This window comes from Temnothorax longispinosus, chromosome 6, assembly GCF_030848805.1.
Source record: "Temnothorax longispinosus isolate EJ_2023e chromosome 6, Tlon_JGU_v1, whole genome shotgun sequence".
NCBI classification, from domain to species: domain Eukaryota; kingdom Metazoa; phylum Arthropoda; class Insecta; order Hymenoptera; family Formicidae; genus Temnothorax; species Temnothorax longispinosus.
This window is the reverse complement of record NC_092363.1, coordinates 8,922,937-8,947,200: the sequence shown is the minus strand read 5'-3', so window position 1 is coordinate 8,947,200 and position 24,264 is coordinate 8,922,937. Positions and strand designations below refer to the sequence as shown.

The 24,264-nt window shown below is 35.6% G+C and overlaps 1 protein-coding gene and 1 long non-coding RNA gene across 3 annotated transcripts; one reads left to right on the top strand and one right to left on the bottom strand.

The window, feature by feature from the left end:
• Positions 1 to 740: 740 nt before the first annotated feature.
• Positions 741 to 6,027, bottom strand: LOC139814436 (ejaculatory bulb-specific protein 3-like). The gene is made up of 2 exons (XM_071780693.1): positions 5,787 to 6,027; positions 741 to 1,092 (listed from the first exon to the last, which is right to left on the bottom strand). Exons 1-2 carry the CDS (start codon positions 5,980 to 5,982, stop codon positions 932 to 934), a joined length of 357 nt encoding a protein of 118 aa, XP_071636794.1. The 5' UTR covers positions 5,983 to 6,027; the 3' UTR covers positions 741 to 931.
• An 8,084-nt stretch (positions 6,028 to 14,111) lies between these two features.
• LOC139814527 (uncharacterized) lies at positions 14,112 to 24,159 on the top strand. 2 transcript variants are annotated; one of them, XR_011732480.1, is made up of 5 exons: positions 14,112 to 14,237; positions 14,756 to 16,134; positions 16,246 to 19,573; positions 19,843 to 22,941; positions 23,097 to 24,159. It is a non-coding gene; the product is annotated as an uncharacterized lncRNA (long non-coding RNA). The 2 variants fall into 2 exon arrangements; XR_011732481.1 differs by lacking the exon at positions 23,097 to 24,159 and having other exon boundaries at positions 14,756 to 14,888; positions 19,843 to 22,873.
• Positions 24,160 to 24,264: the final 105 nt, after the last annotated feature.

The following is a 24,264-nucleotide window of genomic DNA, read 5'->3' as shown; positions in this document are numbered from 1 at the left end:
CAAGAAAACTAGTCATAGCAGTAAATTTTGCTGCTTTAAAAAAAAAAATTAATACCCATCTCCATACGCTTCTAGATGGGTGTGAATTGCATTTGTACGAGTAAACGGAAAAATATTCGATGTATGCTCGAGAGAAAACTCGAGCGACAACGCTGTCGCTCTGGACTGACACACATCGTGTGTTTTATATCGATTTATACTGATTTTATGCCGATTTGTGACCACGGCTTTAAATTACTTGCTTACTTACTAATTCAATTATTGAGAGATTTTTTTATCAAATACAATATACCATGCACTAATTGAACCGAAACGACGATCACTGATCGATACATCCAAAATTAAATCAGGCAGTCACTGATGCATCCATTTACATAATCTGCAATTTATCTTTTAATATTTATTAGATTATGTTTAAAACTCGAGTAAAAAAGTTTTTCGATACAAAAATGATTAATCTTGAGTTCGGTATAATTGCTTCTTGATTGGGAATTACTTTAAAGTATTTTCCTCTCTTATATTAATTCATACGAAAATCTTAGGTGGTCACAAGTAGGTGCATTTACCTTATTGTCATGCTGCGCGGACAGTTTGCTTACTATAATAGAACAACTTTTAGACATGCGAATTAATTATAAGATGTAATCTCTTTAATTACCGCCTCTTTTGATATGGGCTTACAAAATAAGAATACGTATTACAAGTGCTAAGACTTGACAATTATAATAAGGAGAACAATATTGATACTTATTTTATATTTTTATTCTAACGGTATAACACTACAGTACAGTACTGCAAGAATTACAGCGTTAGTTTCTTCACCGAACAATGAGTTTTCAGATGTAAAGAATTCAACACCTTTACAGATGATTGTCGTTTCAAGATTATCCTTTATCGGAGTCTGGTCGATCGGTATTTGTTATCAAGTCCTTTAACCATTTTTCTTTCGTGCATCCTCTACGGTCTTCTTAACAAAGGCGTCCCATTCGTCGGGCTTATTCGTTGTATACCAATCGGCCATGTGGTCTAAAAGTACTTTTTGTTTTTCAGTGCATCTTCTGCATTGAGTTTGCATAGCTTCACCTATGACTCCTAAAACCACAAGAAAGCTCAATAGTTATTCGTTTTAACATAAAACATCAAAAATTATATAAAGCCCATAAAAAATGGAAAAGATTAGAAAAAAATAATATTCAGAAAGTCAGACATTTTAAAAATGCAATATATTTCAGCATAGCTGTAAATCGTATGCATTTCGATAAAAGATCGAAGTCTATATTTTGTCCATCATATTTCTAAAGAGACTTTTTATTCGAAGATTACAGAGTAAAATCGTCGGACTCTCAAACCGATAGTCAATAGGATTGTTGTTTGCATAAATTATTCTCAGAAAATATATACTCTCAGAAATCTATGCTTTAAACATCTGTTTGTAAAACTTGCTGAAGCAGATTTAATTTTTTGCTAAAACATTCTATCTCTAGCATTTTGTTATCGCAAGATTTGTAAGATCGTTGTTGTTTTCAAATAGCGGAATAAGAATTAAGCAAATCTTTTTCCTGTACAGACAAGATTTTTTTATACATACGTATATACGATCACCTTATTTTTTTGCATAAACGATCACCTCGGATAATTTTTACATCCCAATTAAAAGTCATTGTTATTGTCTCGAATTAGAAGTGATATTCCGTAATTTTATGTATCGATATTTGAATATTATTATTATTATAAATATTAAGTATCTATATATATAAGTACCGTCGTCTGTATGTCTGTATGTCTGACCGCAAACTACTCATTCGTTAGTGGACCGAATTTTTACCAAGGGTACATGAAATAGGGGTAGAATTTCCCGGGGAGTGCCATAAAGTGTATAGTTTTTCGGTACCGATTTTCTGGAAACCGATTTTTCTAATTTTTCTAATTTTTCGGGAAATAATCGACCGAATCTTAAAGAATTGTACATGAAAGGGGGGTAGAATTTTACGGGGAGTGCTATAAAGTGTATAGTTTTTCGTTACCGGTTTTCTGGAAACCGGTATCAGAAATTTTTACAATTTTTTGGGAAATAATTGACCGAATCTCAAAAAATTGTATATGAAACAGGGGTAGAATTTTCCGGGGAGTACTTAAAGTGTATAATTTTTTGTTACCAATCTTTTTGGAAACCGGTTCAGAAATTTTTCAAATTTCTCGGGAAATATGAAATAAGGGTAGAATTTCCCGGGGATTGCCATGATAATGTGTATTTTTCGTTACCGATTTTTTTGGAAACCAGTTCAGAAATTTTTCCAATTTCTCGGGAAATAATTGACCGAATCTGAAAGAATTATATAGATAGGGGTAGAAAGAACTAAAGAATGTAATAGAATTAGAAAAATTGCTAACAAAAATGGGGTTTCCGATAATGTGTATAAAATTATATAAATTTTGGACGAGCCTTAACTACGCACTGCGATATCTAACGATATTAATATTTTGATCTCAGAAGATTGGACGAAGAAAATGGAAGATTACAAAAATTATAATTATAAATATTAATTAATAATTAATTGAGTTATTCAATCTTGCAAAACGTATATTTCGTAGGTGTAAAATAAAATTCCTTTCAATAATATTTATATTTTTTAATTAATAGTAAATAAATGTAATAAAATTAATAATAAATAAATCCTTTTTATAAAAATAAATATAAATTTAACAAATGATATCGTTCATAGGTTGATCAGTTTTAAATGAAATATATGTTATAAGATATGTAGAATAAGTTGCTACTTTCACATATTATTATATGTCAATTGATAAACCAGTCACTTCAATTCGTGACTGTCGCGAGCGATTGTATTTTGTGTGTCAAGAGTTAGCATACAGAAAAGATACAGTTTTTTATGCAATCGATCAAAGACAAATCGCAAGGAAAAGACAAAAAGAGAACATTATAAAAAAGAAAGAGAGAGAGAGAGAGAGAAAGAGAGAGAGAGAGAGAGAGAGAGAGAGAGAGAGAGAGAGACAAAGAAAAAAGGTATGTATCTTTTCTGTATGCTAACTCTTGACACACAAAATACAATCGCTTTCAATAATATTTATATTTTTTAATTAATAGTAAATAAATGTAATCGGTATCAGAAAATTTTCCAATTTTTCGAAAATTAATTGACCAAATCTCAAACATTTGTATATGAAGTAGAGGTAGAATTTTCTGGGGAGTGCTATAAAGTGTATTATTTTTCGTTACCGATCTTTTTGCAAACCGGTAAAATTTTCCAATTTTTCGGGAAATAATTGAATCTTAAAGAATTACATTATGAAATAAAGGTAGAATTTTCCCGGGATTGCTATAAAGTGTACAATTTTTCGTTACCGATTTTTTGGGGAACCGGTTACAAATTTTTTCCAATTTTTCGGGAATTAATTGACCATATCTTAAAAAATTATATATGAAATAGGAGTCGTGTCAAAATTTTTTTAATTTTTGGAGAATAAGTTTAATTTTTTATTAATGGATAATTTTTTATTAATGAATTGATTTTTTTGAAACCGGTTACGAAGTTTTTCCAATTTTTCTAAAAAGGTTTCCGATTTTTGTTTAAAAATATGTACGTGATTGGTCTAATTTCTTCAAATTTTGAGATATTAGCTGAATTTTTTTAGAGATAATTTTTTGGTACTTTCTTAAAAACAATGCCCAAATTTTTATAATTTTATAATTAAAATTTTATAATTTTTTGAAGATGGCAATGACGTGTATAATTTTTCATAATCGATTTTTTGGAAACCGGTTTCAAAATTTTCTAATTTTTTGAGGATGGCTACAATGAGTTTATAGAAAAATTGCTAATCATAAAAGGGTTTCCGATTTCTGCTCCAATTTCCGTAAATTTTGAGATATCAAGCTGAATTTTTTTATGGATAATTTTTATAGATAATTTTTCGTTACCGATTTTTGTGGAAACCGGTTACAAAATTTTTTAAATTTCTTGGGAGTTAATTGATCGAATTTCAAAGAATTGTATATGAAATAAAGGTAGAATTTCCTGGGGTTTGCTATAAAGTGTATAATTTTTCGTTACCGATCTTTTGGGAAACCGGTTACTAAATTTTTTCAAATTTTCGGGAATTAAAAAAGAATTCGAAGATGTAGGTTAGAGTTTGAGGAGAAAGAATATCAAAGGTGCTCCTAATTAATGAGTGAGTTTGGGGAGAGGGGAATAGATTTTGAGCCCGCGCAAAGCGCGGGCGAAAAATCTAGTAATGATATATATTTATATATTATTATTAACGCGTGTGTGGTTTTGCACATGTGCAAAGTTTTTAGGATTTCTTATAAGCAGTCATTATTTATTTAAAAAATACTCAGAGTGCTACGCAAAATTACACGTTTAAGGGTTATCTATTATAATAATATAATAGATATGTTTAAGGTGATCCTAGCCGGTTTTTTTCAGTTTTTTTCTTAGCACTAATCTTTTAATTGGCTTTATAGAAATGCAAAATTCTTGTCTAGAATTAAAGTACGCATCAAAATCTAGGTCATGGTGGTCGAATTTATATCGAAAACGAAAAAAAATTAATATTTTTTGTTATACGTGACGACCACCACATATAAATTCGACCACCATGACCTAGATTTTGATGCGTACTTTAATTCTAGACAAGAATTTTGCATTTCTATAAAGCCAATTAAAAGATTAGTGCTAAGAAAAAAACTGAAAAAAACCGGTTAGGATCACGGCTTTAGGATCACCTTAATAGACATCTGTAATAGACTTATAATAATAAATATTAATTAATAACATAACATTGATAATGCCTTATAGGCTATCTTAGCAATGTTATGTATCTTAATTATAAACGTTATAAGTGTAAAAATTGTCTTATAAAAGACAACTTTCATATAGATATGCGCGTCTGAGGGCGGTATTCATAGTCGGATCTTATTTCAAGACCGTCTTAAGTAATGTCTTAAGTTTTGCTAATACGGTCATTTGATTGGCTGGACGGAGTCTTAAGACTGCTTTTGACCAGACTTAAGATGATCTTAGACATAAGATCCGACTATGAATACCGCCCTGAGAATGTTTCTCGAGTAACCAACAGTCGTGATACTCGTGATACTTGAATATTTAAACGGGAAATACGCGCTCTAAATATATCCTTGATATGCATGCAAAACTCATAGTTAAGATTCTGATTTATGATCTTGTGTGTGCACACCCGATACATAATAAAAGAAAGTTCTATTTTTGAACAACAAATCTCTTTTGATAGTTTGGTTTTTATCGATGTTTTTCTCAATGCAAGTTCAAAGCACAAAATTAATGCAATTTTATTAACTCTTCCCCAATTTTTAAGTTTATTCATCTTTATGCTAAGAAAAGATTTTTTTTATTTTAAATTGAAATTCTCGAATTAAAATTCTGCTCACATGAAATTAATTTAAGAATGTTACTTTATGATACTTCTGGAAGTCGATTGTATACCTTGAAACGAGGTGAAAATTACGGAAGTGAGGAAACTTACTAGAGTATCTACAATTTTATTTGTCAAAATCCAGTAAATTTGCCCACTTTTGTAATTTTCACCTCGTTTCAAGATACACAATTAAATCCCTGTTCCCAACTCAATTCATCATAGAGCCCTCATTAGCAGCCGTTAATTACTCAAAAGCTACAAATATATCAGCTACTATTATTAGAGAAAATCGATTCTACATTGATAAAAAAACAGCAAAGAAAAAAAATACATATAATTAAACGTAGGGCGTTTTATGCGTAAGAATATACCTTTAAAGAATTTTGCATCTGCGGTCTTGCACGGTGCGGTGTCCATGAAGCAGTTGTAATATTGCATTCGCAATTTTTCGTTTGACAAAATTCCATTGAGATCGATATCGTCGTACCGATCCGAGTACTTCTCCTCCGCGAATACACACGCCAATGCAACGGCGATCATTGTCACAATGAAGCTTAGTCGAGCCATCGTCTCTTTTACCTTTGCACTGACTCTCGCAATAGAAATACTTAGTATAACCGAGCAGCAAATCCATTTATACAGACTGGCCGCGGCAAAAAAATTGTTGTTTCAGACTGGACATTGCACACGTGGTTGTCACACTTCGATGATGACATATCTGTAATTATAATGAAAGAAAAAAAAGAGACAAGAGAATTTACCAGCATATAGACAAGTTCATCTTAGCGTTGTGCGTCACAAGTGATTCACAATTCAAAAAAAGCGTTTACGTAGATGCTTTTTCTGTTCCCTAAAGATTTATCTGAGAAATGAATTTTTTATTTTCTGCATTCGCATCTTGTTTCATCGCGGTTGATCTCACAAAGAAATTCTCCCAAAGAATTGGGAGGGAGATAAAAAGAGAAGTATTATAGCCAGAAATGTAAATATTATAGATAAGTGAATCATCATAGATAATCATCATAGATTTCTCAGATCAGATTTTCAAAATTTGTATGAGTTTGTTAATAAGTAATTTCGATTTAGTTCGAATCTCGCTCTTACGAACGAATTATATATATACTTAAGCGTTCAAGCATTGCAGTTATAGTTATTTCTGAGTTATGAACAAGTTTCTCATGGACGCGAAACGACTAATAAATCTTCAAGTCCCTATTTCTCTAATCATATTTTTTCATTATTATGTGTCAAATGAAATACGTTTCTTGAAGGTGACCTTCCGCTAGTAATTATCGTATAACTGGATACCATATTGGATATTGTAATAATAAAAAAGAAAAAATCCACGTGTATATGTAATCACGAGTATCCTGAGTAAAATACAAAGTGCAATAAGGATTCTAAGAATCACAATCAATCAAGATATCTGTTTTTTGTTGCAGTTATTATATAGTTACATTAGAGAAGATAAATCTTTTTCTTATTTTTCACTACCGAAAGAAATGAATTTTCCGCATGCTATATCTTAAACACCACCAATTAGCAAAACTGACCAAAGATTTTCTTTCGATATGTGTAGACTAATAAATAGCTCACGAAGAAAAAAGACGAGACAAATGTATTTTGGTATATAGACAACAGAAGAAAAATTTCTTTCTCATTTATTCTAACGCGTCAGAGCTTGATATGAAAAAAAAAAATAATAAAAGTCTTAAATTATGGTCTTAAAAGTTTAAAATTATATTATTATATTAAAAGTGTTATTTATGTCACTATTTTTTATAGGATTTACCTTGCAAAGAAATAGTCTTGATAAATCATTAATTTAATATTTATCTGTATTTATCTATAAAAAATATCATATTATCTGATCGTTTTGTCAGCTAAATCGTCATTAATTATACTTCCCGAAATATTTGGCAGTCTTGTAATTTGTAAAAAAAATGCAAAATTAAAACGTGTAATTTTATAGGTGAATATTATTGTAGAAAATCCTATATGGTATTAGATAATTTGATTAAATAAGAATTAGTCGTACTTTGTAAATAGATAAATTTTTTATAAATAAACAGTCTTCTTCATGCTTTTTCTCAGAAGTCGGTCCGTCCGACTATGCTCTTCGACACGGAAAAAAAATTAATTACCATAACAAATCTAGTCGTAAGATATGTTAGTTGTCCATATTTTACAACTCCTTTTTTTGTGGAAGAGATTAGAGAAATTTAAAAAAATTAGAATTATTGAAAAAATTAGATAAATTAGAGAAATTACAGACACATTAAAGTTAGATATATTTATTTTAAAGTTGAAAGAGTTCGGTAACTAAAATTTTGAATATTTTCTCTTTTATCCAAAAGTATTTACTACAAAAACTGTGCGTAAACTCTTTCAAAAGATATATCATTTTTTATTGCTTGATGTGACGCAAAAGATCCTATAGCATACAGGTCCATATGGATCTATCTTCGAAAATCAATAGTTTAAAAATTATTGATTTTTTGAAAAAATACAAAATTTGTTAACAAAATTTTTTTACTCTTTTGATAGTAAGTAACTCTTCACGCATCGAATTTTAACTTGGAGTCTGGGGTGGCTAACTCACGATCCAAAACGAAATGCTGAAATATTTGCGCTCGTCACGAGCGAGGTGGTCGGAGAGGAGATCAGGATCATACCTGAAAACGAGTGAGTGCATGAGTAAAAAATGAACTGTGTGCGTGTTTACGAGAAATGTTACGTACTATATGCTGAAAAAGAGATAACAAAAATGCGATTGGGATTTTCAGTCGTGACGTCACAAGGCCAAGATGGCTGGCTTATTCCTGAAAGTATTATAAGAGCTGTCATATGTAAACATAAATAACGCTTGTGTTTTTCATAAATAATTAATGAAATAACGGTGTTTGTGATAAAAAGAAGTGCGATGGGTGAACACCTAGAAGACAGAGGGGCAAGGTTTTCTCCTAGAGACACAAAAAAACGCGATTTTTGCTGTGTATTTGGTTGCAAAAGCTATGGATTAAAAGATACCTCTGTGCGACTCCACATGTTTCCACCTAAAGGAAAGTTCTATACTGAGAAAAAAGACATGTTTGGAAATATAGAAAAGATTGATGTTCGAAAAGAATGGGAGAGAGTTTTGAAAATAGCAAAACCAGAGTGGATAACCAAAAAGTGGGCAGTGTGTTCTTTGTACTTTGACAGGAGTGACTACGTTCTGCCTGGCAAGTCAATATGATAATAACTGAACAATAACAAATAAAATATATTCACTGAATATTAATGAGTAATATTAGTTATAATAAATTGTATATTAAATGTAGTATGTAAAAACACTTCATCGATTTTTTAAACGCAAAAGTATTTCAAACACTCTTGTTATCAATTAAAGATTAATTAATAACAAATAAAATTTTCACCCATCGCACTTTTTTTATCACAAACACCGTTATTTCATTAATTATTTATGAAAAACACAAGCTTTATATGTGTTTACATATGACAGCTCTAATACTTTCAGGAATAGGCCAGCCATCTTGTCCTTATGACGTCACGACTGAAAATCCCAATAGTGAGCTAGTAAAAGATAGAATAAATGTGGTATACGAAGAGTGAGAAAACAATAACATACGAATGAGAGAAAAAGATATACCGCGTGACGTTGCGCGTATTATACAGTAGGGTGACCTAGATAAACCTTTACAAGCTTATAACTTGAAAGGAGGGGGTGTAAAAGTCGCCAGTTTTTGCCCTCAATGGGAACCTGTAAAAGTGTAAAATATGCTACCTTATTTGAGGTTGAAAGAAGAAGGAAATAATATTCTCCAAAGTTTTCGCTACACCGTAGACCGCTATTTTTGTCCGAATAACTCAAACTTACTCACATCAGAGCACAATACTGATCTCAAAGAAGTAAATATTCAGAAAACTGTAAAACGGAGGCGATAATATCACGGTATGGGGGTGCTTTGCATGGTTTGGTATCGGTAATTTAGCTCGAAATTGAAGGCATTATAACGGCAGAAAGGATATATCGATTGTGCGAGAATTTAGAAGAATCTGTTTTGAAATTGGATTTAAAAAAACAACTTTATCTTTCAGCAAGAAAATGACCCAAAGCATAGGCAAAGAAAACCACTGCCTTTTTTAAATCTAATGAAGTAAAACTGCTCGATTGGCGCCACAATCACCAGATTAAAATTATATTAAAAATCTGTGGGCTTATTTGGACAGAAACGTGGATAAAACGAACGTAACTGACAAGACATCGTACTATGCAGCATTCCAGAAGGCCTGGAGAAAATTGATCCTGAATACTAGAAGAAATTAGTCGAGAGTATGCCTCGTCGACTGGAAGCTACAGGCGGTCACACCAAGTATATACTAAGCACCATTAGAATTAATTTTATTTGTTTATTAATTATTACTTCTAAAAGTGTATGATTTATTTTGTCCAGAGCAAAATGTAACAATATATTGAATAATAAACTTTTTACAAGAAAAATGAGCACAATTTTTATTATTTCATATTTCCTTTAATTAAATACTTTGAAATGCTTTGATTTTGTATTTAATAATCTATTTGCTTGTTTAAAAAATAATTACACTAACTTTAATTTATTGAAAGGTGAAGGGGAGACCGGGGCAAACTCGACATTTTTTTTTTCAAAGGCAATTTTTAACAATTAATTAAAATTTTCAAGCAAATTTAATGGTACACATTTAAAAAATGTTCCTTTAGGTAAAAAATTGCTTAAGGAAGTTTTGCTGTATGTCGCTTAATTTTGCCTCTAGGAAAGGAAAAATGACGCGAAAACAAATTTTCGAAGTGAAAATTGCCGGGGAAAACTCGACACTTTGTCTGATCGACACAATTTGATCTGGAACTTATTTTTTATTGTGTGAAACTAAACATACATTGTTTATCGTGTATTTAGAAAGTACAAAAATTCAGAATTAAGTAAAACAATCATTGGAAATAATGAGAACAAAAATTGTTGAACAATTATTCTCATCTCATGTCTGAAAAACAATTTAGGCAAGTAAATTCGCGATTAGACGTGCGCACACATTTGTCATGGGCCATATAGCTGCATGACAAGCATCGTTTGTTATTGGGAGCCGATAAAACGGCGCCGGCGTGGTGTCGACTTTGCCCCGAACGTCGTTTTTCACTTTTGTCACTCCAAAAATATAAAAATTTTGAAAATATGCAAAAACTATTATCGGATTTGCATCGAATTTCCCATCAAAATCACTTACCAGTAGATTCGCAAGAGTAAAAAGTGATGAAAGAGTAGAAATTTTCGAAAGATCAGAAAAATTACTTTTTACCATCAAAAACGCTTATGTCGCGCTAAAAATTACACCATAATTCAGAATGTCACCAAATTCCGTTGATAATACTGGCACATAAAGACGCATTTACAGTAGAAAAGGCAAGTTTCTACGATAGATTTAAAATTGGCAAAAAGCCAATGTCAAGTTTGCCCCGGTGTCGAGTTTGCCTCGGTCTCCCCTACGATTTATTTTGTCCAGCACTGTATATGTACAATATATACAAATATATAATATATATATATATATGTAGGTCCAGAGGTATGTTCCGGGACTGTTTACGTTTTTTGAAATGTACAGTCCTGGAATATAACGCATATATATGTAATCAGATTCAAAAAACTGTCCCGAAAATTGCCGTAGGACATGAATTTTTTCCAGGACAGTCCTGGAAACTGCCAAATATTTCACCGGTTCCAGACTTTTTCCCCACCCGGTATATATACATATACGAGCTTATAAAACGCGCCACGAACCATATGTAACAACTCGTCTCGCGTGAAAAGTGTATGTGTGAACTATTTCGACATATATATTAGTCATTTATGCCTTCCAATACTTAAAATAACTGCTATATTTTTCAAATTTTTTTTGTTTATAACTTTTTAATAAACACAATGACCGCCGGCTAAAACCTTCTGAAGGTCACTCAGGAGGGTGACCTTGACAACATATGTCAAGGTCAAAGTAATCCGAGCTGTGTTAGTTATTGTAAATAATTACCAATAATTTATATAGTATTATAAATTTGATGTTGTTTAATATCCTTCGTAAAATATCTTTTATAAACGCACTAAACGTACTTTGGTTTATTATATTTGATATAGAGCCAATAAATTTTTTAAATTGAATATATAATACTTTTGTAGACATTATGTAATAGTATTATTCACTAATAGAATACTTAATCGTTGATAGACTTTGAAGAAAAGACATGAAATAATGGCGTCGCTTTGTAATAAAAAGTTTTATCTCTAAACAGTAGTTAAAAAAAAAAGGATAAAGAATTTTACTTTATATACCCCAAGGGGCCTTAAAGGGCGTTTTGAAGGGACGTACCCAACCCTAATCTCCAATTCATTCACTACCTTACTGTTTCCTCCTTTGGACCAACAGTTTAACGTCTCTTCCGAAAGACGGAGCCCAGTTTTCTCCGCATCTTATACGGAGGGGCGCGGTTTTTTCGGAAAAAAAATTTTCCATGATTCATGGCTCTAGTGGACTCGAACCTGGTTCCTCAGATTACGAGTCTGGCGCTCTACCACTAGACCACACCGCCGCCCCTCTAAACAGTAGTTATTACTATCTATAGAATAAAAATTGTATTTCTGTTGAATCTTCAAAATTTAATATTGTTCATAACTTTTTTTATTATCTTATACATTGCATATATTTTCGTCTATTTTAAATAAATTAATTTTTTGGAATATGATGTATGATGTATGAATATTTTGTATCACTTTTGTAGATCACTTATTTCAATCGCTAATATTGAAAAATATTATGTATTTCTATCGTTGTTAAAGAACTTGACGAGGTATAATATATTATAAACACAGATTCCATATACGTATCGGATTCTTATTATGTTTCACTGTGTATGCTTTACATTTATTTATTATAGTTAGCTGAAACTATTTTTATATTGTGAGTATAAATTAATACATATTTTGTTAACGTTGAAACATCGAAATAATCTGTTTCAAATCAAGCGCAAAAAATATGTTTACTTTTAAAATAAGATTTTATATTATTTTTACGTATTATTCTTTCTAAAAGTCTTTGGACAATTTTTAATTTTTTGTTATTTCTAAATATCCCTAGAAAGGTAATGTGGGGTAATACGTTGCCCCACGCGAAATTCAAATTGCGCCCCTGTCTTAGGAAGGTTAGTTTTCATACCGAAACCCTAACCATAATTCAGTTTAGTCATCCGGCAGTCGACCTCTGTCATTCAACGAGTGCGTTAGATCCGTGCAGCAGCTAAAAACCGAAAAAGAAAATCGTTTGGGGTAACGTATTACCCCCTTTGGCCGTTTACGTTCGACATTTACCACAGTAAAGTATATTTCAGATTTTTTGTGAAATCGGTAACGAAAAATTATACACTTTATAGCACTCCCCGGAAAATTCTACCCCTGTTTCATATATAATTGTTTAAGATTCGGTCAATTATTTCACTTTTGCTGTTCTTGCACAGCAACTGATTAAAACTTTGTAAAGTTTTTGTGGAGTTAATTTTACTGTTTCCATATACTTTTATAACTTTTGACTACCTTTCAAATAAATAATAATCGACAGAATCTGTTTTACTTTCTTGCGATTTTTCCCATCCGACAGTTTTTCATCATTTCCTCTATTTCAGATGTTCAAAGAAATATGTTTTTTTTAACGAAACGAAAAAATATGTTTTTTTTAACGAAACGAAAAAATCGCTTACATACCCTTGAAGGTTGTCTATTCGTCTTTTAAAATCCGTTGGAATTTTTAAAATCGGTGAATTTTATGAAAAACTACAGCATTTTTTATAAAAATAGTCATTTCAGCCCAATTTTTGGTTCTTTTTCTTGTTTTTCGAAATTATTTTACTGTTTTTTTTTTACTACCGCAAATTGATGACTACTATCGTCTTCCCTATTAAAAAACAAACAAAATTATCTATTAAAAAGTTGTCTAACAACAAATAGAAACATTATATACGCGGTACAAGTTTGGGGTAATTTATTACCCCGCTTGGCCTTTCACGTATGAGAAAATTCATATTACCTCTCTAGGGATATTTTTGTAACATTTCGTTTGTAATAATAATTCCAACTATTAGTACAATTTCGAATTCTTGTGATATATATGACACATAATTTACTGCCATCTGATTGGTAGTAAAGTATGCATGTGCTTTATAATTTTCACACTACTGTGTCTCTTTATTTTATATACTACTAGCTGGTTACCCGGGCTTCGCCCGGGAGTCGTTTTTCTTCAAACGGCTTCATTTGTGTTTTAATATCCTTAATCGAAAAAAATTCCTTTATCAGTTCGGATACCAATTCTCAAAAAGATCGGTAACGAAAAACTATACAGTTTATGGCACTCCCTGGGAAATTCTACTCCTATTTTGTATACAATTTTTTAAGATTCGGTCAATTATTTCCCGAAAAATTGGAAAAATTTCGGATACCGGTTCTCAAAAAGATCGGTAACGAAAAACTATATACACTCTATAACACTCCCCGGAAAATTCTACCCCTATTTTATATACTTTTGGTAAAAATTCGGTCGAATAGTTTAAGAGTGTATAAAGAACATACATACATACATACATACAGACATTCTATTATATATATATAGATTATATATATTAGAATAATTTATTTTTTAGATATCGCTCGATTTAACGACTAGATTAAATTCGATAGACACGTTAGAAGAATTTATGCAGCTTTTTCACGGTGTTTCAGCGAACGAAAAGGGTATCGCGTTTACTAGTAAGTATAATTTGCGTTATCTTTATTACGTGCTAAGTGCAAATCCAAATAATGCAATGGCAAATGATAATCTTAAGGAAAACCTGTCATGGAAGAAGGAGCAAATGAAACTTACTCTTTGCAAATTCCACTTTATTAAATAGAAATATAAATAAAAACTTATTATTATCATAATTAATTATCAAAAACTAGAAAATACGTCGCCAAAACAAACATTTGGAAATATATTTGATATCGAACGTTCCAATGTCGCATAATCACATATTAAATTCTTAAATACAGCTACAATCAAATGCATTACAATTATATATTACGGTTATCGTTGGAAAATTAATAGTTTATGGAGATGTGTGCAAATAAAAGTATTACAATAAGGTCTTTTATCACCTAAGCTAAATTAAACCGTGGCGCGGTATGTCTTTTGATTGTTCCGTTGTTCATACAAACGCATAGTTATCAATGTAACCTGAGATCATCCCATAATGTGAATCGTATTTATTGTATTTTATTTTTTACAGCAACAAATGGAAGTAGAAGGGCATGTAAACCCACGACCCATACCAGGTCGACCGCGACGTACTTCCGCTGAAGACGACGAACTTCTCCACAATTTTGATTCAAGCGAACGGATTCCGGTCAGCACAACAGACGGTAGTGGAAAATAATTTTAATTGTTCCGCGGAAACTGTTCGGCGTAGATGGCGAGAACAAGGATATCACCATCGTATCCCTGCTCAAAAGCAAACTCTAACGGAAAATCACAAAGACCAACGGATGGCTTTTGCCTTAGAACATTTGCCTTGGGAGAATGAATGGAAGAATACTATTTTCTCTGATGAAAAAGTATTCTCAACGGATGAATCTAGACGTGTGACATTGTGGAGAACAAAAGGCACGAGGTACGATGAGAATAATGTATATTTCCGCGAACGAAGCCGCATCATATTAGCGTTTTAGGGGTGCATGACCTCGCGCGGCCCTGGACCATTGGTACGCACCACACCACGTATGAACGGTGAGGAGTATGTGAACATATTGTCTACTGTGATGATACCATACGTTGCGGAAACATTTCCTGGTGTACCTCGTGTTAATTTTATTCAAAACAATTTAGGAGTGCATCGATCGAGATTGGTTCAGGATTGGTTGGCCACACAACCCAACCTTAAGACGTTGGATTGGTCAGCCAAATCTCCGGATATGAATGTGATCGAAAATCTTTAAGACATAATTGTTCAAGAGTGGAATCCACGAATTCGGCGTACACGCGAGGAACTTGCGCAACACGTTCTTGATGTATGGGAGGGTTTCCGCGCAAGGCCCGCGTTATTCTAAAACTTAGGCCCGGTTGTTCCAACCTGTTGGTAAACTACCTAATAGTTAAATCATATATATGTTTTTGTTTATCCTTTACATTAGACAAAGATAGACATATGATTTAACTATTAGTTAGTTTACCAACAGGTTGAAACAACCGACCCTTAGTGCAATCTATGCCCCAAAGATTAACTACGGTAATAGAGAACCATGGAAGTGTCACGCGGTATTAATACTACGTGACCTTCCATGGATTATGCATGAATGAATGTTTGATATTGAATGATATTGTAGCTTGAACAATCTCGATGAAATATTATAATATAATTTAATAATGTTTCTATATTTTAAAATATAGAAACATTAAATTATAATATAGAATGAATGGAATGAATGAATGAAAGAATGAATGAATGAATGAATGAATGAATGAATGAATGAATGAATATTGAATGAGAGCGTTATAAGGTAAAAGCTATCCGAGGTAATTTTAAAGATGCCAATTTATACTTTTTTTAATTTCCACTATCGTTGTCATGATCGGTCTCCTAAATATATTTAAAAGAAGTTCTCACTTCAGGTAAGACACCGTACCTGAAACATATTACTCTTTGAGTAAATTCCTTTTAAAATTCAAAATAAAAAAAGTTTATAAATAATTAAATTGAGCTTATTTTTCTTCTTTTTATAGAGTATACCAGGCAATCATACCTCTGCATCATATGACTGCCTCTTCCTTCCACGGCCACTTACTTTCTTTCGAGCATCGAGCGCATCCAACGTCCGCGTTAATGCTCGCTATCGGCACGGGTGGATTTCCGGGCGGACGAACACCGTCTCGTGCACCGTCGCGTTGTCCTCCCCAACGTCGTTGTCGTCGTCGTCGTCGTCGTCGGTGCCGTTCGTCCGAATGTCTTGATCTTCATATAACATTCCTTGGATATTATTATAATATTAAAATATTGTTACACCCGTGCTGTACCTGTACGCCCGTGCCGTGCGCTCACGCGGGTCGCCCCGTTTCAGAAGTTGCAAATCGCCCTTGACGACAGCTGTGTTTGTTTACTTACGGTGACTGTCGAATTATGCTCCGGGTTTCCGTCACGTTCGGACGTGTTAACCCGAGCTCTGTGTACAAACAGAACATTATTAAACGAGTTCCTTTTATACAAATAACGAGCCTTATTCATTGAGCGAGTGCCGGAGTGCGCGACGCGAGTGAGTGAGTGGCATACGCCTGACGAGCGTAACATTTTGGGGGCTCGTCCGGGATTGAAAGGACGAGCTGCGCTTGTAAGACGAAATGGCTTCGACCGCTCCCACGAGAAAACGGCTCCGGTCAGCGACTCCACAATCGAACGCTCCGGAGACGGCGGAAGTGATTACGCTGCAGGCGGTGATGCAGGAGATCCGTGAGATGCGCGCGGAGCGCATGCAGAGGGAAACCGAGTTCGCGGCGATGATACAGCAGCGCGATGACGAGCTTCATCAAATTCAGGAGAGGATTTCAGAGCTGAGTCCCTCCAATAATTTTCTTTCGGGTGAAAACGCGAGCGGTGCGGTGCGAGTGACGGGCGCGATGGAAGACGCGTCCGGAGATGGAATTCCTCGCGGCATTAAACTAATAGTCCGGGAGCCAGCTGCCATTTTTTATGACCAAAATTAAGAAACCTAAGATTTTGCTGTATGGTTCATTTAGTACTGCTACTAAACGAAGTGACCGTCAGCTTGCGTCAGCTTGCGCATTTGCGGTGGGTGTTGCCGCGGCAGCCACCCACACACGTATATAATTATAATTAAAAAAAACAGACATAAAGAAAGCTAAGACTTTGTTTGTACGTTTATTATGATCTAAATAAACGAAAAATAGTAGTCAGCTGACTTCATGGTGGGGGGTTGTACGTCAGCTTCCCGCCCAAACATGCGAAAAATATGCGCTGAGTAAACTTATACTAAGAAAGCTGAAATTTGGGGAAGTGATAGTCGACTTTAACAGTTTCACGAAAATAATTGTCCGCTGAGCTTTTCGCGGTGGAAAAGTGCTCAGCTGACGACTGAAAGATACGGCACATTGCTATGCGCGCGGGCGCGTGGCATTCTTTACTGCATCAGCTGAGCACTTTTCCACTGCGAAAACCTCAGCGGACAATTATTTTCGTGTAACTGTTACAGATAACTATAAGTTTACAAATTTCTTGGTTTCAGATAACTTGATTTTTATTAATAAAACAGTGCGTATATGAGCGCGGGCGCGTTGCGCCTATCGCACTCAGCTTGTAACGATGCGTCTTTCAAAGCATCGTTCCCGCACACCACCCGCCGGATGCCGCCCGAACGAATTTTTAATTATTCGAAACGCACCGTGTGCGCGGGAAATCTGCCGCACCGGTGCCTTCCCGCACGACGCCGACGAGCGCCGAAGCAAGCCGATCCTCGCCGAAGCGAGCACACGGGATCGCGCCGCTCCCACCACCACGCCATCGCCTGACGATCGGCCTCCCTCCTGCCAAGCTCGCCGCGCCGAGCGGTATAAAAAGCCAGCGCGCTCGACGAAACGGCACTTCGTCTCTACCACGGCTCTCCGCCACTCCTGACGAAGCCTACCTTCCAGATCCTAGGGCGACACGCAAAAACGAGGTCCAGCGTTTGGGCCTCTACTGAGGGTTCTCAGAGTGTCCCCGAGCTCCATCACATCTACCCCGACGGCCACGGCACCGCGCGGTCGAGCGTGCTCGTCCTCGCAGCGAGGGTTCTCGCGACCGTAACCCCGGGATTCCGCAATCCTCCGTTGTAGTACATATCGCGCTCCCGCCCACGTTATCAGCCTTCTCGATATTCCAGATACCACGTCGAGTGCACATGCACTCCCGTCATTGTAAACGCCGCGTCCAGTTGAAGACCCGCGTTCCGATATTCCGTATACCGCGTCGAGTGCACCGGCACTACCGATCGCTGTAAATATACCGCGTTCCGTTCGTCCGTCCTACCGCCCGAGTGCACATGCACTACCGATCCTTGTAAATATCGCGTCTAGTTGTAGACCCGCGTTTCGATATTCCGTATACCGCGTCGAGTGCACCGGCACTACCGACCACTGTAATATACCGCGTCCCGTTATTCTTTGTGTGTAATACCGAATCCCGAGTTGAATCCAGATACCACGTCGAGTGCACATGCACTCCCGTCATTGCAAACGCCGCGTCCAGTTGAAGACCCGCGTTCCGATATTCCGTATACCGCGTCGAGTGCACCGGCATTACCGACCACTGTAATATACCGCGTCCCGTTATTCTTTGTGTGTAATACCGAATCCCGAGTTAAATAAAGTGAATGTTACTGGTACGTTGCAAATTGATTATTGTCTCTGGGCCTTTCAGTCGAACTCCCGATCCGGCGAACTAGTCCGCGTTCGACGATAAAGTCAGGCCGTTACAAGCTGCTTATCTCTGACACTCAATTATACCCTTAAATATGTATACATGACAATATAAATACGTATATATAATATTATAAATAATAAACATTTACACATGCAAATTCCAGAAGTAAATATTTATGGATACAGAGATGTATTTCCTCGTCTCGGCTACACGCTCATAAACACCGGAGTTTTATGATCGAATACAATTGTAGCCCAGCTGACTAAGAGGACCGTCGCTACAGGTATATCCGTAAACGGTTTATAGTTTGAAAGGCTCCCTTTTGCTCCCACCACAACGTCCCTGGGTCTGGCGGCGACTACCTGGACAACGATGACATATTTCGTCTGCCAGCAAAAAATATAGACGGGTCAGCTCTACCGCCTTGCAAAATCGAACTGCACCAACATTTGCTTCGGACGACGTACATCGCTAATATTTGGGCCCATGCACATCTTGCTGTTCCAACTGAATTGCACCCGACTGATTACGGCTGGAGAGAAGAGGACAACAAATTTTTGTTCAAATGGTTCGACGGCGATCAGCTACCCCCTTCTCTTGGCGATATTACCATCGAGGAAGAAAAAGAAAGTACTGCAGGTCAGAATTATACTTCACTATTTCTTTATTCAAGTGTAATTTTTAGATTAGTTTTGTTTTTAATTTAAAAATACAGTTTAGAAACAATTAAAACAATTTTTTATTATAACGTGAACACTTTTTATAAATAATATTCTAATTAATTTCAAAATTTTGCTCTTGCGTTATTATATTATTATATTATATATGTATTAAAATTATAAAACTAAAACTTTTTTATGCGATTATTTTTTATGTAATAATATATTATTTATTATATTTGCTTACAGATGATGAGGATCGGACGCCGATGATCGATATGGATTACAGCGACCACGAAAGCGAGCAAGAGTTTGAGGGCGATGATGAGGAAGACTGAAGAGTAAATGTCTCATACCTCATACGTATTAAAAAAAAAAACGTAAATAAAAAATTATTTTTGTCAATAAATGCGTTAAATATAATTACATATTTGAATATAATCAATAGCATAATTTAGCGTGAGAGAGAAGCAGCTGACGCCGTGAGATAGGCGCAACGCGCCCGCGCGCATATACGCACCGTTTTATTAATAAAAATCAAGTTATCTGAAACCAAGAAAGCTAAAACTTTGTAAACTTATAGTTATCTGTAACAGTTACACGAAAATAATTGTCCGCTGAGGTTTTCGCAGTGGAAAAGCGCTCAGCTGATGCAGTGAAAGATGCCACGCGCCCGCGCGTATAGCGATGCGCCGTATCTTTCAGTCGTCAGCTGAGCACTTTTCCACCGCGAAAAACTCAGCGGACAATTATTTTCGTAAAACTGTTAAAGTTGACTATAACTTCCCTAAATTTCAGCTTTTTTAGTATAAGTTTACTCAGCGCATCCCAGCAAACGCAAAAGGATTAAAAGATATTAAAATTTTTTAATACCTTTGAATCCCTTTTTTGGCGGAATTAGATGAAATTAGATGGGATTCGAAATGAGATGGTCCAATCCCATGGAATCCAAAAAAGAAATTTTCAATTCCATCCAATCCTATGGAATCCGTAAAGGTTGTGGAATTGCATGGCATTAGATGGTTTAGGAAACGTCTCGCGCCTCCGTTGGGCGACCAAGCGCCGTTGTTCGTCGGTGAGCTTTTGTGTATGCCTAAGAGCATTACACGCACTACTGCCGACGGGCAATTAGCCCGAAAATGAGATTTGTAAGATCTGTCAGGCCCCGTAGGGGGTCCCTTTACATAGCGATCGAGACGAAACTTTGAACTCGAGAAGATGCCCCGGCGATGCGACGCCTAGCGGCGTCGACGTGAACTGCCGGTAATGCAGATACCACGCGGGCGTGTACTATTGGTGGCGCGTACCGCCACAGAGTTCAACACGGACACTTTTCAATCCCTATCCTGGCATTCAATGGTATTCATTTTATTGTCAGAATAGACGGAATTCAATGGAATTCAATACGGAAATTTTTAATTCCTAGTTTGGCATTCAATGGTATTCATTTCGTTAACGGAATCAATGGTATTCAATGGAATTCATCACGAAACTTTCCAATCCCTAACCTGGCATTCAGTGGTATAATATTTTTGTGTCGGAATTGGATGGGATTCAAAAAAGACAAATTCTTTCCAAAATAAGGAATTCCATGATATTGAAACTATTTCAATCCCTTTTTTGGACAGAATGGAATTCGGAAAGTCCTTAATTGAATTCCTGGCAATCCCGTTTTAATTCTTTTCAATCTTTTTTCGTTTGCTGGGATATTTTTCGCATGTTTGGGCGAGAAGCTGATGTACAACCCCCCACCATGAAGTCAGCTGACTATTATTTTCCGTTTAGATCATAATAAACGTACAAACAAAGTCTCAGCTTTCTTTATGTCGGTTTATTTTTATTATAATTATACGTGTGTGGGTGGCTGCCGCGGCAACACCCACCGCTACCATGGAAGCTGACGTTCACTTTGTTTATTAGCAGACCGAATTGAACACTAGCCGAAAATCTCAGATTTCTTAAAATAATTCACTTAAAATGGCAGCTGGCTTCCGGACTATAAAGCCCGATACGTACGACGGGACGGCGCCGTTACGCGAGTTTCTTTCACAATTCTCGCTAATTGCCGTTGCGAATGGATGGAGTAAGGCGGAAAAAGCGGTTGTCTTGGCGTCGTGTTTACGGAGAAAGACGCGTTCATTACTTGATGCGTACGCCGACGGGATCGAATCTCTCTCTTACGCAGAGTTAAAGGCGAAATTGGAATTACGTTTCGGAGAAAGTGAACTCGCACAAAACTATTATCTTCAATTCACTAACCGGAAACAGCGACCGGGCGAAGATTTCGCAGCGTTGGGCGCGGACTTAGAGAGATTATCGCAGAAGGCGTATCCCGAATGCTCGCATAAAGTTCGCGATAAGATTGCGAGCTCTCAATTCGTCGCCGCGTTGACAGACGGCTTTGTGAAGCGCTCCCTTCAAGTTGAAGGAGTAACGTCGCTTAGAATAGCGATCGAGCGTACGAAGACGCTCGGTTTTATTGATCAAAATAGTTCCTCGGGAAATGAGTCTGAGCCCGTACTTAAATATTTTTAGGAAATTGCTAATTAGTTTTTGTTCGATTTTGCTGCGTTTTTAAATGTTTTGTTACAGATATTAACAGCATACGGATAAGGCATGACGGCAGGGGAATTTCAGTCTTCTCCTGGGAAATCTTTCTGGACTGCCTCTCTCACGGTTTTTGACCGTGGTTTTCCCGTGAGACTGAGGGCGAATGCCGGGGCAGGGGACAGAGAGCTCTTAGAGCGATGGGTCCACGGAAGTTTTCCCCCTCTGATCCCGAAGAAAGAAGACCCAAACGCGCAAGACTCAGGAGGGAAGAGGAGCACCGGCGGCAGAAGGCAGGGATCGAGCGAAGTCTTCGTTCTGGAGCCTGGCCAGCTCTAAAGGAGAAGAAGCTTGAAGAGGACCTGTTGTGGAGGCTGGGATGGACGGAGCTCGGTAACTCGGTGCAGCAGCACGAGGAGAGCAGGAAACCGTCCAGTCAGCGGCTTCCCTAGTTAGCAAGCTGCCTCCCTAATTGTCGGGACGACAATCTGAAGAAGGGGGGGCAGTGTTGCGTGCATGCCGCCCGGTATGCTTCAAGTCCGAGCTGAAGCGTGCGACGAGCCGTCTTTTCGGAAAATGTTGGCAACGAGCTTGTTGATTTGTTAATTTATTGATTTGTTGATTTGATAAGAAACAGCTGGGATTTTGTCTCGAGCTGCTGGACCGTGCGGACGTGGTCCACGCTCCTCTGTATCGCGAGCCTTTAATAAACATTAAGTTTGTTCTCCTTAATCACCGCAGTGTTTCCTTATTTCCGCGAGCGTCGGGAGTGTGAGCGTGTGTGTGAGAACGAGCGACGCGGTAAGCGCAACATTAATTTTAGAACTATTATTTATTAAATATTTATAAATTTTTTATAAATTTTTTAATTATTAAATTAAAAATAGTTTATTTATTTGATAGTTTATTCCCGAAGATTTAAAATATTTTATAACATTAAATAATATTTTATATAGGGGAGACCGGGGCGAAGTCGTCATCGTGGCGGAGTCGTTTTTGCAATTATCTCGAAATCTGTATGTTGTGTGAACTTGCCATTAATACTGTAAACGCGGCTTATGGTGCCCACATGACCAACGGAGTTTAATGAGGTTACGTGCCATGTTGTGATTCTGATCGAGGCAAACGTGTTTTGGCAGGTCGAAAGTAAAATTTCTTCCGCGTCGAAAGTTTGTAATATCTTAAATATTATTGTCCCTCCGAATCTCAAAGTAAGTGATTCTAAAGAGTAATGGATGCTGAACACGAATCTAGTGCAGTTTTTTTATTTTCATTGATTTCTAATATTTTATAAGCGACCAAACCTAAAACTTGTGTTTAGGGCACTGATATATATACATGGATTGCCGACCGCCTTTGTCGGCACGACTCAATAGCGTCCCCAAATGGGCGGCCGCCATCTTACCCGGCAATTTGCCTCCGAGCGGGAAATTAAAATGAGTTTAACTGAAACTTACGTTTATGTAACGTTTTTTGCAATTATTAATTTAAAAAATTAGCATTATTGATGAAACAAATTATTAAATAGCTCAAATATTACAAGATTTTGTTTAATAAGACAATAATTCTTTATTCAAATTTTTTAATTCAGAACAAAGATTCCTATTTACATTGTAATTGCGATATTACAATCAACTTGTCGTGATTCGAGGTATTCCATTGTCGTTCACGTATATTAGATTAATTTTAAAAAAATTACCTCAATGTTTAAACAATCAAAATTATGGTTTTACTATAAAGTGATGTCATCACTTTGTACAGCTTAAATTGTATAGTCCTCAGAGGAGGTTGAAGAATGACAGTCACCTGAGAAATGAATCAATTGTAAGTTTCATTCTTTTTTATATCAATGTGTAAATAATTTGTAAAGAGTGAAAGGTGATGCATGCAAAGAAAGATATAAAATTTTGAAAAGAAGAATATATAAGAACTCTTTTTATTTCTAAAACAAACATGAATTCTGGATAACATATAAAAATAGAAAAAACCAAATAATACAAGGTTTCTTTATATATATTTATATATATAATATATATAATTATATATATAATGTATATATATATATATAATGTATATATATATATATATATATATATATATATATATAATTTCAAGTTATGCAAC

What these genes read in the sequence shown, in the direction of transcription:
- LOC139814436 (XM_071780693.1), bottom strand. Translation starts at nt 5,982, where the DNA reads ATGGCTCGACTAAGCTTCATTGTGACAATGATCGCCGTTGCATTGGCG. An exon ending in AGATGCAAAATTCTTTAAAG is followed by an intron (nt 1,093 to 5,786) that starts GTATATTCTTAC and finishes TTGTGGTTTTAG; the next exon opens with GAGTCATAGGTGAAGCTATG.